General features: G+C 41.2%; 1 protein-coding gene across 1 annotated transcript in view; it reads right to left on the minus strand.

Moving 5' to 3' along the window:
* The window catches only part of LOC137272079 (sushi, von Willebrand factor type A, EGF and pentraxin domain-containing protein 1-like), a 41,735-nt gene extending 30,684 nt beyond the window's left edge, over positions 1–11,051 (minus strand). Inside the window, exons 1-7 of the mRNA XM_067804444.1 lie at positions 10,954–11,051; positions 8,661–8,785; positions 7,082–7,261; positions 6,181–6,366; positions 5,488–5,724; positions 4,389–4,601; positions 3,908–4,099 (exon numbers count right to left, since the gene is read on the minus strand). Coding sequence (XP_067660545.1) covers positions 3,908–4,099; positions 4,389–4,601; positions 5,488–5,724; positions 6,181–6,366; positions 7,082–7,261; positions 8,661–8,785; positions 10,954–11,051 — 1,231 coding nt within the window. The remainder of the gene's footprint in view (positions 1–3,907; positions 4,100–4,388; positions 4,602–5,487; positions 5,725–6,180; positions 6,367–7,081; positions 7,262–8,660; positions 8,786–10,953) is intronic.
* Positions 11,052–16,852: the final 5,801 nt, after the last annotated feature.

Here is a 16,852-nt window from a genome sequence, read left to right on the forward strand (position 1 = left end):
CCACGCCGAACACGTAATTGACTTTCGATCTGGCGTATTCTAACACGTTTTGGTAACGGTCGATGGCCCGCGGGAGATCAACTGGAGCATTGATAGCATCATCAACGTTGACAACGAACTGTTTCTGAGCGTCGTAAGCAGTTCCCTTACCGAGGATGTTGGAACGCGTCATCGACTGCGTCACCCAACAGCGCCCACACGTACGTTCGAATCGAGTCGTTCAAGCGTATTGTACCAGCACGAGTGAATTCTTTCGATGTTTTTGAGATCATTTTAGTCCAGGCTGTGGCTGCATCAGGATTGGTTTGCTTTATGTAGCTGACATGGATCTTTTCATTCGTTGTGGGACCTGTAAATGTATGACGGCTTGGTTTGTATGTACCATCTGCAGAACCGGCCCTATATGTTCCGGACCTGTAGAAGTACACGTAAACTATACCGAGACCATGGTTAACACCAGGAAGGCGAAAGTCTTTATTCGTTGGAATCTCAAACTCCCCACAAACACGTTCATAAGCGCGTTTATCATAGGGGTTATTCGTCATACTCCACGCTTTATCTTGGGGAAGAGGAGCACTTATTTCCTTCAATATTCGTCTCGTTTGATAATAAATATGAAACAAAATGACTGCCTTACTCAGTTCGTCTATACCGTAGTCTAGTGTCACACCCGATCCTGTCGTCGCACACCACACAGCAAAGTTGAGTTGGTTCTGCCAAAACTGCATTGGGTTTTAATTCCAGTTTACCACCGCCTGCGCGTTATTAACGGTCACGATATAGTTTTCAAAGATATTAATAAAGGTTGTTTTAAACCCCGTACCATCTGCATTCACCACGATTTTCAAGTGTGCCAAGTCCATATTATAATATATAAATTATATATTATAATATGTACATAACACTTCCAGGAATAACGAGCGGTGAGGCCGTTCAGCTGACGCACGCGATCGATAACACGTCAGGCCAACTCGAAGTCGCACTCTGCGATATCACCTACCTACCGCAATGGACTAACATCAACGCCAGCAACAATAAGCTGTTCGTCAGTGGAACTCGCAGCCAGATAACTGACGGCTACTACAGCGTGTGCTCTCTAAACGACGAGGTCTTCAAACCCCTGGGAGCCGAACTTAAGATGAACGACTCAAACGGCACAGTGGTGTTAATCAACAACGGAAGAACCTCCTTGAGGCTCGGCCGACCATTAGCGAGGATACTCGGTATGTCTCCTGACGAGATAAAACCAACAACAACCGTCACAGGCACGAAGTTACCCGACCTAGTACCGTACCGAGAGCTGTACATTCATCTCGGTCAGGTGAGCACAACGTACAACATTCAAGGAGGTCACCCTTCCACTATACTGAGAGCAGTGCCGGTGAAAACTGAGAAATACAACGACGGTAGAACCGAGTCGTTTTCACCACGGCAGTATAAGAGATTAACCCAGGGCAACATACCTGAGCTGATAATATCGGTGTTAGATATAAATCATAATCCTGTAAATATAGGATACCTCAGCTTAACGCTTCATGTAAAATGACCAGCGCACAAGGGCCCGGAGTGAAAAAATGCGTTAATATCGGGATCTCCGACCTCGGAGACACGCGCGGTTTCGACGCTCCCGGAGTAGATGGTAAATCGTACGCCTTGCAACTGAAAAACAACATTTACAAACGCGTTGAAGTCCCCTCCGGTGGAACCCTAAGTGATATAGTAGATACCACAAGAGCAAAAATCAACACTAAGTACGCCCTTGTCAACACCGGTAGTAACCGGATAATATACCCATCGTTCGGGGGTAAACTGTTCGACTTAGACGATGTTGAGAGCACTACCGTCGCCCGAAACAAGCCATATATGCTCGTCTTCACCGAAGATGACAAGTGGGTGTTGTTACCCGATAACGACTGGTTTCTCAATATTAGGCTCGGCTCCCCCTACGTGTTCACGGATAACAAAGACAACCACCTAAACAAAGTCGTGAACAATGGAACCCTGCTCTTGGCTTACGTCCCAACTCAGAGACGTAGCGTAGTCGTCAGCCCACTCAACACTATGGCAGCCCACATGCTATCGAGTAAACCGGCCATACAAAACGTGACATTACAGTTGGTGTCTGAATTCGAAGGCGTGGTCAGTATACTAGAGAGTCTACCGGCAAACTCAACACTGATCATCAAAGTCTACCTAGGGGAACCATCGGGGAATGATGTCGAGATCGTGAAGGGAATCAAACTCGGGTGGGTGAAACGACACCAGTATCAAGTTTGCAACGTTTACGTGCGGGTGAGTGTCGGCTCCAACACCAGTCTGCAGGGGGTCAACGTGATCGTGGAAAACAAGATATCACTAACCAAGATCTTCCTGCCTGACAACATACACTTCATGGGTATGAAGTTCACCCCTGAATTATTATCAGAAAACCAGTTGGAAATTATATCGTAATAGTATAATAATGACCAGTCATCGTACCAACACTACACTTAACGACCTAGGAGATACGGAGGGATTCGATCAGCTTGGTGAGGAAGATGAATTATACATCCTGCACTTCAAAGACAACGTGTACAGACTGGTGTCGTTATCAGATTTAAAAGAGCCCAAATGGCTGATCAACTTAACACTCGCCTCACCTTATATCACAATAGACGCAGATACGGGGTATATCACTAAGATTAGGAACAACGGTATCTGGGCCGGGGATTTCATTCCGGATAGGGTATTCATAGCAACTACTAATACTGAAAAAAATAGGTTAAAGACTGTAGTAAAAAATAAATTAGCATTTATCAATTATTCTTGTAACATATATCTTGATATATTCTCCCCTTTCACACTCATCATAGAAGTCTTACCCGGGGTGTCAATACACTGGTTTGACGAACACGCAAAAAAATATTGCCGTATTGTTATACAACAGGATACCCACGGGGGTCCTATAAACCGCTTAATAAGCCTCAGTGGGTTTTTTATTACAACAGAAAAGTCTATTAGCCTCTCACCTATTACCCTGAGTGGTAGTCTAGAACTTGTAGACTTCAAATTCATTGATAGACTTTTAACTGAAACCCAATTAAAATATCTTTCAAAATATATATTATAGGATGGGTCTGTACCCAGTCGTAGAGGAAGTAGCGAAGACGCTGGAAACCGTAGATGGGTTCCGCTTGAGGCAGTTATGTGATGTGAAACGCCAACTAGAACAAGACCGTGACACGCGGAAAGCACTATGTAAGAAGTACAATAGAGCTTTCAATATCGTGGACGGGGCTGACACTACCCTTATGGCAACCAGCATGGGACTAGGGGCGGCAGGTGTTGGATTGTTAGCTACCATCGTGGCTACACCTATAGTGCTAGGTATTGAAATAACAGCTGGGATAGCAGGGGTGTTAGGGTTGGCGCTTAAGTTAGTATCACGCAGACTGCATCGTAAGGCATTGAAACACGATGAGATCAGGGTTCTGGCCGAAGCAAAGCTCAACACAGTGAGTGAGCGTATTTCCACGGCACTCTCTGACAGTAAGATCTCAGAAGAGGAGTTTCGTTCAATCCTCTCTGAACTCACAAAATATAACGGAATGAAACAAGATATTCGATCCAAGTCTCGTAAGTCTGCTATCAGCGAGGACGAGAAAAAAAAGTACATAGAACAAGGGATACAAAAAGCCCAGCAAGCCTTTATTACGAACACCAAAGAGATCATAGGCGGTTCACGTTAAACAGTTTCATCGATATAAACGTGACATAGGCACAGTGTTACCTCCAACACACGTTAAGTAGTAGGGGTAATAGTAGCAAGAGCTAAGGGCCCCACCAAAGCCTTATTTAGTAAATAAGGCTTTGTAGAGACTTTTCTTGAAAGTGTTTTAAAACCCCCATTGTATATACTACTACTTACTGGAACAGTCAGGTACGTCAGCTGATGGGATCCACCCTGTCTTGGCTCCACAGACGTAAGTCTTGGGGTAGTTCCGGTCGCCTGGTACGTCATAGTCAGCATGGCATTGCGCTTGGCAGACTTCTCCTCCGAACAATTTGTCACACGCAAGAGCTCCATTACTCGGCGGCTTCAAATCGGGACAAGTTTTCTCTGGAACAAAATTCATTATGCATCTCGATATTTAATCATGATGTGTGCATCCAGGAGCTGCACAAAACGGTCACCTTCGGAAAAGTATTCTGCTTGCGTTTAGAGCTGAACATTCTTAACCTTTAACGATCCTTGCTTGCATGCATGCATGATAATGTTAAATACAGTTTCGTCTGTAATGGCCAATGTCTTGTGTTTCAGCAGGCAATTGATGGGTTAAGTGCCCATCTTCATACAACGCATCCCCTACCGACCCACCTCCCACACGAGCAGTCGCAGGTGTACGTACTGTGGCACTTTGGGAAGGAGTTATTGCTGCCCACCCACATGGAGACAGGGATGAGGCCCTCGCGCCTCTCACATGTGATGTACGGGTTCCCAAGCACAAAACTGTTAGGACAGTCAGCTCGGCATGACGAACCCATGGTGTAGTTGCTGGAGTGGCAGGTGAAGATTGGGTCATAGTCGCCGCCACCGGTCACTGGCTTGGAACACGGCGGAACTGGAAAGATACGGAGGTGTGAAGTGAAATGGAGGCATTGAACTACAGTTTTAAGCTTCAGGTTGTTCCGACTGGAAATTGGTGCAGTGTTTAATCTACTTTGCCAGCTTAATGAATGGGTCTATTAATGCAGATTGCTTTTAAGAATCAGTTATATATTTCAACCGTAGCGAACAATCAAATGCATACACTAAGCATCTGGACCCCAAAAGGAGAGCAGCTTATCACAGATTATGTTATTGATGTCTCCTGTGTTACTATATTGTCACATCATCTCAGTGCTACAATGTTATTTGTGTCTTGTGTGTTAATACATTGCCACAAATCTCAATGTTACAATGCTACCGGTGTCTTGTTTGTCATTAAACTGTCACATCATCTCAATTTTACAATGTTATTTGTGTCTTGTTTGTTATTAAACTGTCACATCATCTCAATTTTACAATGCCATTTGTGCCTTGTTTGTCATTGAACTGCCACATCATCTCAATTTTAGAGCGTTATTTGTGTCTTGTTTGTTATTACATTGCCACATCATTTCATTTTTGCAATGTTATTAGTATCTTGTGCTGTTGGATTGCATCATTTAGTGTGAAAATGTTATAAGCGTCTTGTGTGTTGTTGCGTTGCTACATCCCAATGTTAGAATGTTATTAGTACGTGTCTGGTGCTATTCCATTGCAAATCATCGCAATCTTATAATGCTACAATTGTCTAGTGTTATTACATTGCAGCCATGTCGATGTTGCTATGTTACAAATGTCCTGTGCGTTGTAACTAGTAAATCTTGTATGATGTGAAGTCTGGTGTGATGTGTGATTTATTTTGTAACGTTTGGCAACTGTTCGTCAAATGTTGTTCGACAGGGAATATTTGAAGTATATACCTTCATAATTAACGGTAAATGTACAAGCCTGGGCCTGGTTCCCGGAACTGTCAACAGCCCGATATTCGATTAAGTGTACTCCTCCTGTCAACACTGACCCTGGCCTTGGACCTTTGACCTGGATCAAGGCGACGCTCCCGGAGTTATCCGTTGCCCTCACGGTAGACCAAATGTAGGTATTGCTTGTCGTCTTCAGTTCCCCATCAGGGCAGTTTAAGATCCTTGGTTTCTCTGTATCTAAAATAAATTCGTTGTCCCTAGTATGGCGTATTTACAACAAACGCGTTTTTGTAAAATGCCTGGAACTCACATGATTCACATTGATATCCAACGATATACAATGCCGTTATTTTATTTGAAAGCAATCAATACAGTCAAAGCATTTGGTTGTTACTGACGCCCTCTCAACAATATGCCATCTATATGGGGACAGTCTGTAAAGAATTGATTAACAACATGAACATCGATCGATACAATTGTAATACGATGACAATACGATGTGTCAACTATGCTAACGAGCCTTACTACCCGATCCGTAAACCCGTGGTTTGCTGACAGTCAATAATGACCTTCATCTTCACGGACAGACAATCAAAGCTGATGGTATGTCATGTGCATAATACATGTAAATACTTTATCAGTTATCGCTTGCTCACATTTAAGATGATCAAAGCGTCATCTGGACATTCTCACCGTCACAACTCCAGTTGTTGTAATTCCAGTATCCGGTTCCGTAACACGTACCATAGCTGTTATAGGCCGGCGAGTATCCTCTTTTCCAGTCACAGTTGAGGGTGCATGTACTTTTATAGTAGTAACCGTTGGGGCAAGATACACCCAGTGCTCTAGAGGGTAAGGATGGCGAGCCGCAACTTTTCCCTTAGATTTAACCAATTCTTTCGTTACTACTAGTTGTAAAATTCAGTGTAAATCTATATTCAATAAATTAGCTGCGCACACAACCCATAACACGTTTCTAAATACTTCTGTGTTTGTGTGTTGTTCTACGCTGCACTATTCCATCATAATGGCGGCGGAGTGTATAAATATATACTCGAGTTTGGACAAGACAATCCGGTGATAAAAAGCATGGGCGGCTTTGATTCCAAGAACCACTCTGATATTATTTCTCAATTTGTCAAGAACTTGATATTTACACTGTTTTGTTGGCAAATATTTCCTATACTACAGGTGTGTACGTTTGTACATTTATACGTGTATACATTTATTCCAAGAAAACAGTGAAACTTTACGAACTTCATAGACATCTACGCTATCGAATTCTATGAACCAGCAATCAATACATTCGTATAACACATCTTTATCACGAACAGGAATTCTCCAACTTCTTTGAGCGAGTGAGTGAGTTTAGGTTAGTTATTGCTCTCAGCAAAATTTTAGCTATATGACGTCGGTCCATTAAGAACTCATGTACAGGGTCAACAGGACAAGCATCGATCAGCACCATTGGTATACGATGACATGTGTCAACGAAGCCAGGAGAATGACCACTTGATCCCGTCAGTCGCCTTTTACGACAAGCATTGGTTACTGATGTTCAGTTCTAACCCGCATCTTCACAGGTCTCACTCACTTCTACACGTAGGGGTGCTTGAAGACCAACTTCCGCTCTCCCTGCAATGTCTTCTGGAAGTACCGTCCAACCAGAAGCCATAATCACAGGAGTATTTGCACAAGGTTCCATATCTTCTGTCCGAATTGTCGCAGTATCGATTGCCATTGCTCGGTGTATATGGGTAGCTGCATCTAATCACTGTAAAATACAGGAACGAACAGGATTAGCAATAACACTCAAGTAACAAAACAGGCTGTCTGGAAACAGGTGTAGTAAGTAATACAATTGATCGGAAACAGTCAATTGTGTTTCATTGACATGATATGATAATCGGGTCTTAATGAGGTGTCATATTGGTGATACGATGTAGTGAGGTGTTATCTTCGTGATAAGGTGTAGTGTTGGTGATATGATGAGGTGTTATGTTGGTGATAAGGTGACCTAGACCTTATCACCAACATAATACCTTATCACATCATATCATAAACATAACACCTTACTAGGTGTTATGTTGATGATGTGATGAAGTGAGGTGTTATGTTTGTGATCTGATGTAGTGAGCTGTTATGGCGGTTTTATGATGTAGTGAGGTGTTATGTTGATGATGTGATGTAGTTTGGTATTATGTTGATGATATGATGTAGTGAGGTGTCATGTTGATGATGTCATGTAGTGAGGTGGTATGTCGGTGATATGATGTAGTGGGATGGTATGTCGGTGACATGATGTGGTGAGGTGTTATGTTGATGATGTGATGTAGTGAGGTGTTATGTCTGTGATATGATGTAGTGAGGTGTCATGTTTGTGATATGGTGTAGTAAGCTGTTATGTTGATGTGATGTAGTGAGGTGCCATGCTGATGATGTGATGAAGTGAAATGTTATGTCGGTGACATGATGTAGTGAGGTGTCATGTTTGTGATATGATGTAGTGAGGTGTTATGTTGATGATGTGATGTAGTGAGATGTTATGTCGGTGATATGATGTTGTGAGGTGTTATGTCGGTGATATGATGTAGTGAGGTGTTGTGTTTGTGATATGATGTAGTGAGGTGTTATGTTGATGATGTAATGTAGTGAGGTGTTATGTCGGTGATATGATGTGGTGAGGTGTTATGTTGATGATATGATGTAGTGAGGTGTTATGTCGGTGATATGATGTGGTGAGATGTTATGTCGGTGATATGATGTAGTGAGGTGGTATGTTAATGATGTGATGTAGTGAGGTGTTATGTTGGTGATATGGTGTAGTGAGGTGTTATGTTGATGATGTGATGTAATGAGGTGTTAGGTCGGTGATATGATGTGGTGAGGTGTTATGTTGAAGATGTGCTGTAGTGAGGTGTTATGTCGGTGATATGATGTAGTGTGGTGTTATGTTGATGATGTGATGTAGTGAGATGTTATGTCGGTGATATGATGTAGTGAGGTGTTATGTTGATGATGTGATGTAGTGAGATGTTATGTTTGTGATATGATGTAGTGAGATGTTGTGTCGGTGATATGATGTATGAGGTGTTATTGTTTCACCTTGCTCAGACCACATACCACCAGATCGTGTTAAATAAATACCGCGTAAAAGGTTTGAGGAAACTGACCTTTAACTGTGATGTAGAAAGAGCAAGAGTCCGTTTGTCCATATTCGTCAGTAACCTTGTATTTTACCTCAGTGGTGCCTTCATAGAACCTTGAGTGTGCTCCAGGGCCTTTAATTCTCTCAATCCTGCAGATCGTAAGTATGTTCGTTAACGGTGGTCTGTATTTGTGATGAATTGCACTATTTAAATGGATAATTTCGATTAATGTGGTAGGGATCGGGGTTTGGGAAGGACTTTGACTGTAGGTTAATGGTTCAAGCGTCCGCTCATCAGGCTTTAAGCCAGGGTTCGAATCCCAGCATGGGTTCACTGTGGAAGCCCACTCCTGGTGTCCACCGCCGTGACATGCTGGAATATTGCTAACGGGCGTAATACTTTAATCACTCTTTCACTCACACAATCGATATGGAACAATATGTGACACTTACATGGGGAGATCCATACTGTATCCATATTACCTGAATGAAGGTTATCAACACTAGGCATGCCTATGTAAATTCACTGCATCTGTGAACTTGGAATAAAATGTTTGTGAAGAAAATGCGTGGAAAGACACTTCGATTATATACTTTTCAGAAAATGAACCTTTCAGATGACACACAACCATATAAAGAGGAAACGATGAGTGATTTACTACCACTGTCGGGCAACGATTCGGGTAATCGTTCAGTATAAGTGTTTTAATTCTAAAGGTTTAGGGGACAGTTGGGTAGTCCAATGGTAAAAAGCGTGCTTTCGTCACAATGACGACCAGGGTTCGATTCCCCACATGGGTACAATGTGTGAAGCCAGGCCATTTCTGTGGTCCAGTGTCATATTGCTGGAGTACTGCTAAAAGAGGAGAAAAACTGAACTCACTCACCCCAAAACCTCCCTTCACCGTCAAAGAAACCACACGCCACGGAGAGGTGTCATTTACTGTTTATCTTCATCAAATGACCACACTTTCAGTAGTTTTTAGTAAAATAGAAAACAACCGAACATTGTTCGGTGCCTGACTCGAAGAGTCAACACTTTAATCTTCAAAAACACTTTAATCTGTTTAATTAAACATATAATGTGTTTCATTTAACCACTTTGTAAATGACTTTGAAGTACTCACCGCCATCTCCTTTTTGAATCCCATCCGGCAGGTTCTGGCCAGTGGACTACTGTATACAGTTTGTCATATTGGGCTGTGAAGGTTTCACCAGAAGGGCATGACACTGAAGGTCGTTTTCTCACTGTAAAATATACAGAAATCACTGATACAAACTCAATTATATCCCTAATTTCGGTTCGCATTTTTTCATTCTTAGATGTTTTATTTATTGGAGGTAGCCAGTTACACGTGATATTCGTTGTTCACGAGAATAATCGTTCTGAAAGACTAAACTGGACTAGCACACTTACGGACTCTAGTGTCACGGATGTCATAGTCCTGTCAAATGACCCTTCCCCACACCATTAAATTCAAGTGCCACTTATTTCACGAACCGTTCTCGTCGTATGAGAAGGAAAACACAGCCTAAAGATACGAACATTTGACGATGAAAACTGTTCAGTAAAGTGTGCATCACATTCGGATACGTATATCACATATGCCACTGAAAAAACATCATCGTGTCAATGACAATAAATCACCACATTGCAGGTTAGTAATCAGTCGAGGTTTTGATATTGCGGTGGTTAGTTATGTATAGTGTTTCTGCTACACACAAATTGCAAGCCAGCAATAAAAGTATATGATTACTACGATTTACCCTGATAATGCCAAGTCAACCCATTCACATTTCCGATGAAACACTAAACTACAACAGATAATCATCCCTTACCTGAAATTAATTTCACAATTCTAAACTTGTTTAGATTTCTGTTTAGGTTTGGGACATATTTTGTACAGTGCAACACCCGCTGTACAATATTTCAACATGTTATCAACTGTTGATATTGTGTTTGTAATTGTAATAGCAAATGAATGTAGACTTTCCTCATGCACCTGGTTTATCATGTGGAATTATGTTAAAAGTCCATGTGTTCAGGAATGACATTTTCTACTGTAGAAAGATCTATAATGTGCATATAACATACAGGCGAAGCATGTTTTAAAGTTAATGCTCTACACATGAATATGACCTTCATAACAGTAGTCTTTACATTATCTCATTACCTAAAAAGGTGACAATGCAATTTTAAATTCTCACACTACCACAACATTCGATCCCTAATGCTTTGCTTTGTTCGTACCGCATCTGACAATAACCCTGTACCACTGCACAACTCACCTGATCTGTATCTACTGCTTCTGATGTACCTGGTGCTGGTGCTGCTCCCGCTTCTGTTACAGCCTTCCACGACAGTGAACAGGGATGTGAACCCCAGATTCACCAGAAGGACAAGCCACAACCGCATCCTTCAACATGGGAACTAACATAAGCACGTTAAAGATACAAATTATAAAGAAATGAACGACGTATTGTATTCAGAACATACTACAGTTGTTCTACCTAAAACCCCTAACATTTTATTGTTTGCCACAACGTACAGATAACGTGGAAGTAGGTGAATAGCACTGTGCTTTGACCGACTGGCTTATTTTGAAACATTGGCCATGGTAGTCACGACAACCACAAATAATGCAGTTTCTTCATACGACAATAAATAATGACAATACATAATATTTAAGCTGATGCTAATTGTAAAGTGTAAAACAAAACCTGATGACATATAATACAAAAAACATGTTTAGCAAGAGGTGCAACCTCGGTGATAATAGAACTGCAAATACGTTTCGTTTCTCGAACTTTGCCACAGATCATTTTTGGTTGCCATGTTTGGAGATACTTTATTGAGATGTTAATTTGGAGTTTTCATTCTCATATATATGTGGGCACCGAAGATATCAAACACTATGAGACCCCAAATGAGAGAGTGCTCAAGGTTTGACATGACTAAAGAAGACTATTTCTGACATCATGCTTGTAGAGGCAATTTTGCATATAGGTAAACAGGAACATATAATTATCAGACACATCAGCATCAGCAAACAACAACAATCTTTACTTTAATCATGCTTTGTTCAGAAACCCATAAAGAGAACACTATGGTAAGATAATTTCTGTTTACTATATAACAGAAAAAAATCGGCATGTGTGCTCTGTTACTTTCCATCAAGTGATAGCATTTCCTCATGGATATATTGCTACCTCAACAGCATATCTGGCCCCAGGAAACTGCTATTTAAATTAATTCACAAAAGAGCTAATATTTAAAAAATAACGTGAAACAACTTTCCATATGTTTTATGTATACAGTTGTATATTTTATCGTTAGTTTCGACATCACAGAAAGACAGTGATTGCAAACTGGTTATTTACACTTTGCTAATGCATTGATATATTCTTACAGTCTCCACACAAGACCATCTTAAACAGACCAACAAGTGTTGGTCCTTTTTATCACCACAAGATACTAAGAATCTTGCATATGTATTGGGCATCAACCTATGGACCTATGATTAGTCTTTCCGAGAAGTCATTTGCGTCAGATTTGTCTTTCCATATTTTCTGTTAATAGCAGATAACCCCTGTCTGTGGCATTACATAATAACATACTTTACCATTACATACTTCCGTTATTAACATGTTCGTTTTTCGCCCACATATTCAGCAGATTAAGATACAAGAAACACTCGTTGAACGAGAATTTCGACCACTTTCGCCGAGGTACATATGAAAGAGATGGGACGAGTGACGCCATGTTTGGTTTTAGTAGGTGAACTGCACTGTAACGATGGTTTTATGTGGGCTAGTGGCGACGCTTAAAAACAAAGCAAAACTACGACTAGCTTATGTACATAAAACACGTGTTGTTTTCATGCAATTGTCGTGACATTACACGTTGGAATAAGTGTAATAGTGTCATTTGAACAATTGAAACGATGTGATCGAACGACACTAAGAAGACACAGTCATCAATATCCCAGCATTCCATCCAATTTCAGTAGTACTCATGGAAACGCCAAAAATATTTTATTCAGAATTCCGAAACTATCAAAAGGCACCAGTACACCACTAGACCAATCTTGGTGAAGTAATATTGAACGGTTCTAGAGTTCTGCTCTGGATAAGATAAATGTGCACAGACGGACGGCGTCCGCGGGGGATAAAAATCGAAAGTAAGGTTTATTTACGACGAACGCTTTCAAACATTTGTTTCAAAATGTTTTAAATACGTTGTCAAGCTGATATTTGCGGCTGAAAATATGCGAACTGTAACTGGTGAATCTGGGGTTCACATCCCTGTTCACTGTCGTCGACGACTGTAACAGAAGCGGGAGCAGCAGAAGCAGCAGGTACAGATCGGGTGAGTGATACAGTGGAACAAGGTTACTGTCAGATGCCGTACGAACAAGATACAAAGCAACAGGGATCGAATGCTGTGGTTGTGTGAGAATCTACTGCATTGTAATAATGAAATCGGTTTACGCTAATGTGACGATTTATTCGGGTCCCTAAACTTATTCCACTGTCAACCAAGAATTCAGGTAAATTTAAGAAAAGCTACAATTTGTATGTTGTCTTGCCTTAACCTCTGCATGTTCGAAAATATCAGCATATTATGAGATAATATATGTTCATTTCGTTAAGTAGCAGTCATGCGCAAATATATTGTCTGCAGTAGCAATGACGCCCTAACTGTTTTACATATTACACCGTCTTTACAACGCTCTATGCTGAATTTAGCAGGCTAAATGTTTCTTAAGGTGCATGCGTATATGATTTGGACTGCCATTTCAATAATGGTCGCCGTTTTTCACCACTTTTTCTAATTTTCATTCGCACATGATGCAATGTCGCTGTTGTTTTTGTTTTGTTTTGTTTCTTAAATAACGTAATTATTGTGTCAATGTTGAAATTACTTTAAGAAATTACCATTCATAATATTTCAGGGTCATTTGGAAGTTAAAACATGACATGATACAAAAAACCCATGGACATCACTGATGTAACTCTCAACGTTCGTATATTGCATGTACATATATAAGCTCCTTGCCTTATACCATTCAGTTTCCTGATCGAGGAGTAATGATATACTATGGAGTGTACTCTTCATCACAAAAAAGTTGACATCCACAATAACGTATAACCTTATGTGTATGTCTCCTAAATGACATTAAAAGACCTTACAACAGAAGGATGATTTCCAACCTAAGTGATCTTTCTGGTTTGTATAAAATATTCTGCGATCACATCCATAGGACATCTTCAGATAAGCAAAGATAGACGTGACACAAGCTCTTTTCGCTGATCCTCATATAACTGACAGACCAAGATTATTCGGAGTGAATCTGGTAAGAAACATTTCAGCATAGGGAAAACTGTCTTGGATGCCTCTAAACTGTAAACTTCTAACTTAGTTTCGCGATCAATTTAGCTCGAGTTCATGATGTAGTGGAACGAACGTCTGTCTGTGGAGACGTCTGGAGACGTAAGACCTTGCACACCAGGGTTGCAGTATGCATTCCCCGTCACTGAAGACGATCCTGTTAATTTCATTCAGTCTGTATCTACTTCAGTCTGGTTCGCCTGAAGACACTAAGCAAGGTGACACTATGGTGTCGTACCGAGAGGTCTAAAATGTATATTTCAGTTTTCCCAGGAGAGCTAATCAGAGGAGTACCGCCAAAGTTAAAGATAAGGGAAGCATAATCCATGTCGGGAGTAGAGAGAATTCATTTCAAAACATTGTTATAATCGTCGCTTCTGTAGAACTTTATACCTCAACATATTCGTCTTTATTCTTTTCAGCCACCATCGGTGGTACATGAGCAAAGAATATACAATATTAACAAATGTACAAAGTCATAAATATAAACGTGCGTCATGACGATGGGTTATTTACGTATCAATGTGCACAAGCGACAGATAAACATTATAAAATTGACAGGCGACATCACCTTGTTCAGTGTTGATTAATTGGTGGTGGTGGTGGGTGGGTGGGGGGTGGGGGGTGGGGGGTTTTCTGTAGGAATTAAGTGATATACATTTAAAAAGATAATGGAATTCGTCAAAACCTAAATTACAGTTGCATAATCTTCACCGCGAAGGCTACACTCATTGAACCGAGCTGCGTCATGCATGATTTTAGTCTTCCGGACAAGAGTCGACACTGGGCCATGATACTTTATGTGTACATTATTGTATAGCTCCAATGTCCTCACAATGCTCTTCAACAAGATGTTTACCTCAGGTGTATACCCTGTATCTTGGACTAGAGGTGTAATTTTTTCTATTCAAAAGAAGGGTAACGCAAGTGATGTTAGAAACTACAGAGGTGTTACATTAAATGGTTGTTTTTCGAAGCTCTTCAAGTCTCTGTTGACAAATCATTTAAATGTTTGGGTTCAGAACAATAATATTATATCGGATGTCCAGTTTGGTTGTAAGAGGGGTCACGTTACAACTGATGCAATTTTTATACAGGGCAGAAAAGACTGTACTATTGTATACAGAAATGTTGTGTAAGCTATTTCAGTAAGGCGTGAAGGGTAGAATGTGACTGAAACTCAAGTCTATGTTTTCCGATGTTACGTCGCGTGTCATGGTAAACTCTGTACTATCTGAGTTTCTGAGCTATGGAGAGGGCATCAGATGGAGCGAAGTTATGTCACCACATCTGTTTTCTTTCTTATTGAAACATCTTAAGGATAAACTTAAAGGTAACATACAACGTAAAACACAACTTTGCAGATTCTGATACCTTTCGGTATGCACTTACCGAAACAAACCATCAAAAATGTCAATTCAACATGTAAAGTTGCGATGTCCGCGATGAAAAAAACGCCAGCGAAGTTGGAGTTCAAACGATTCATTCCCCCCAGCACCGGGGCAAAATGTGGTTTCAACAGCTGTGTTGCGCTGCGCCCATACGCATGCTTGAAACAGTATGTATGCCCGGAACATGAGGTCGTGAGCAGTAGTTGAATCTTGGTTGTGTACACAAACAAATGAATACTGTACTCGTTACCTAAAACAAATATGTTGATTGTGAAAAGCAGCCTCTGTCACAGAGAGAACGCAATGTCTGGTTTATTCACACCTATGTGTTTGCCTGCCTGACTGTCTGCTAATGACATTATGCACAACTGCAATCACTGAGGTACGATAGGTCCAAGTCTTTCAAACAAATTACCATTTGTCGTATCTAATCTGCATGTCGAGATTGCAATCACAGATCTGTTGAACGGATGATATACCCTGGTTTGTAAGCCATCTTTTTGTGACGTCACACGCGGCGATCCTGGTCTTAGGCAATCGACCTTAGGTGTCCGTTTGCTGCACTCGGGTCCTCAGATTGCTTTGTCTGACGACAAAGGTCAGATCTCGTGCAACTTACTGCTCAGAATTACGCCAACCCGTGGCATGCCCACTTTGATGGTTTTGGAGTCGCGGTAGAGTCGATGTTTGACAAATCGCGCAATTTTATATGTTTTCGCAGTGTCTCTCTGAGTGAATCTCTATGGACGTACGGAAGCCAAGGTTATGTTTGTGTTTCCTTCTGTTTTACGTATTATAACCAAAATGTCGGTCGCCAAGACCATGTTCAAACTAAAGTGTCATCGCCATATGTAAAATATAAATGTCACTGAGCGATCCAACGCACGCTGATACTCTGTGAAAAGAAGTGTATGTTCCATGCTTCAAGGCTTTATTCCAGAGCACATGGCAATGGTTACATGGAGGCCGCCATCTTGTGTTCTACGAAAACATGAACTTTTTTCGAAAATAGGGAATGGTAAGCGGAATGCAATAACCTAAGCGGAATAAATCAAATCCTTCACAACACAGCCGCCCCCAAATTTTGGGACAAAATTTGCTTTAGACAAACTGAAAATGTCATCATTGTCACTGAAAGAGTCACTTGACATCACTGTCAGCACATTCTGGCAAACGTATGAGTCTGGCCACCGGTCTGGTGACTTCCTGGTCTCCCACAAGGACAGTTGCAGAACGAACCCTCCCATCATCACCTGGATAAGTCCTGCATACTCTTCCTACCTGCCATAAGGATCGAACGGTCTGAGGGTCTGCTATCATGACAACATCATTACACTCCAAGTTGTTGTGGTTGGGTTTATCTCCTCGCCACTTCTGTCGCACCTGTAGGGTTGGTAGGTAATATTTCACAAAGTGTTTCCAGAATTGATCTGC

This window comes from Haliotis asinina, chromosome 2 (assembly GCF_037392515.1).
Source record: "Haliotis asinina isolate JCU_RB_2024 chromosome 2, JCU_Hal_asi_v2, whole genome shotgun sequence".
Lineage (NCBI taxonomy): Eukaryota > Metazoa > Mollusca > Gastropoda > Lepetellida > Haliotidae > Haliotis > Haliotis asinina.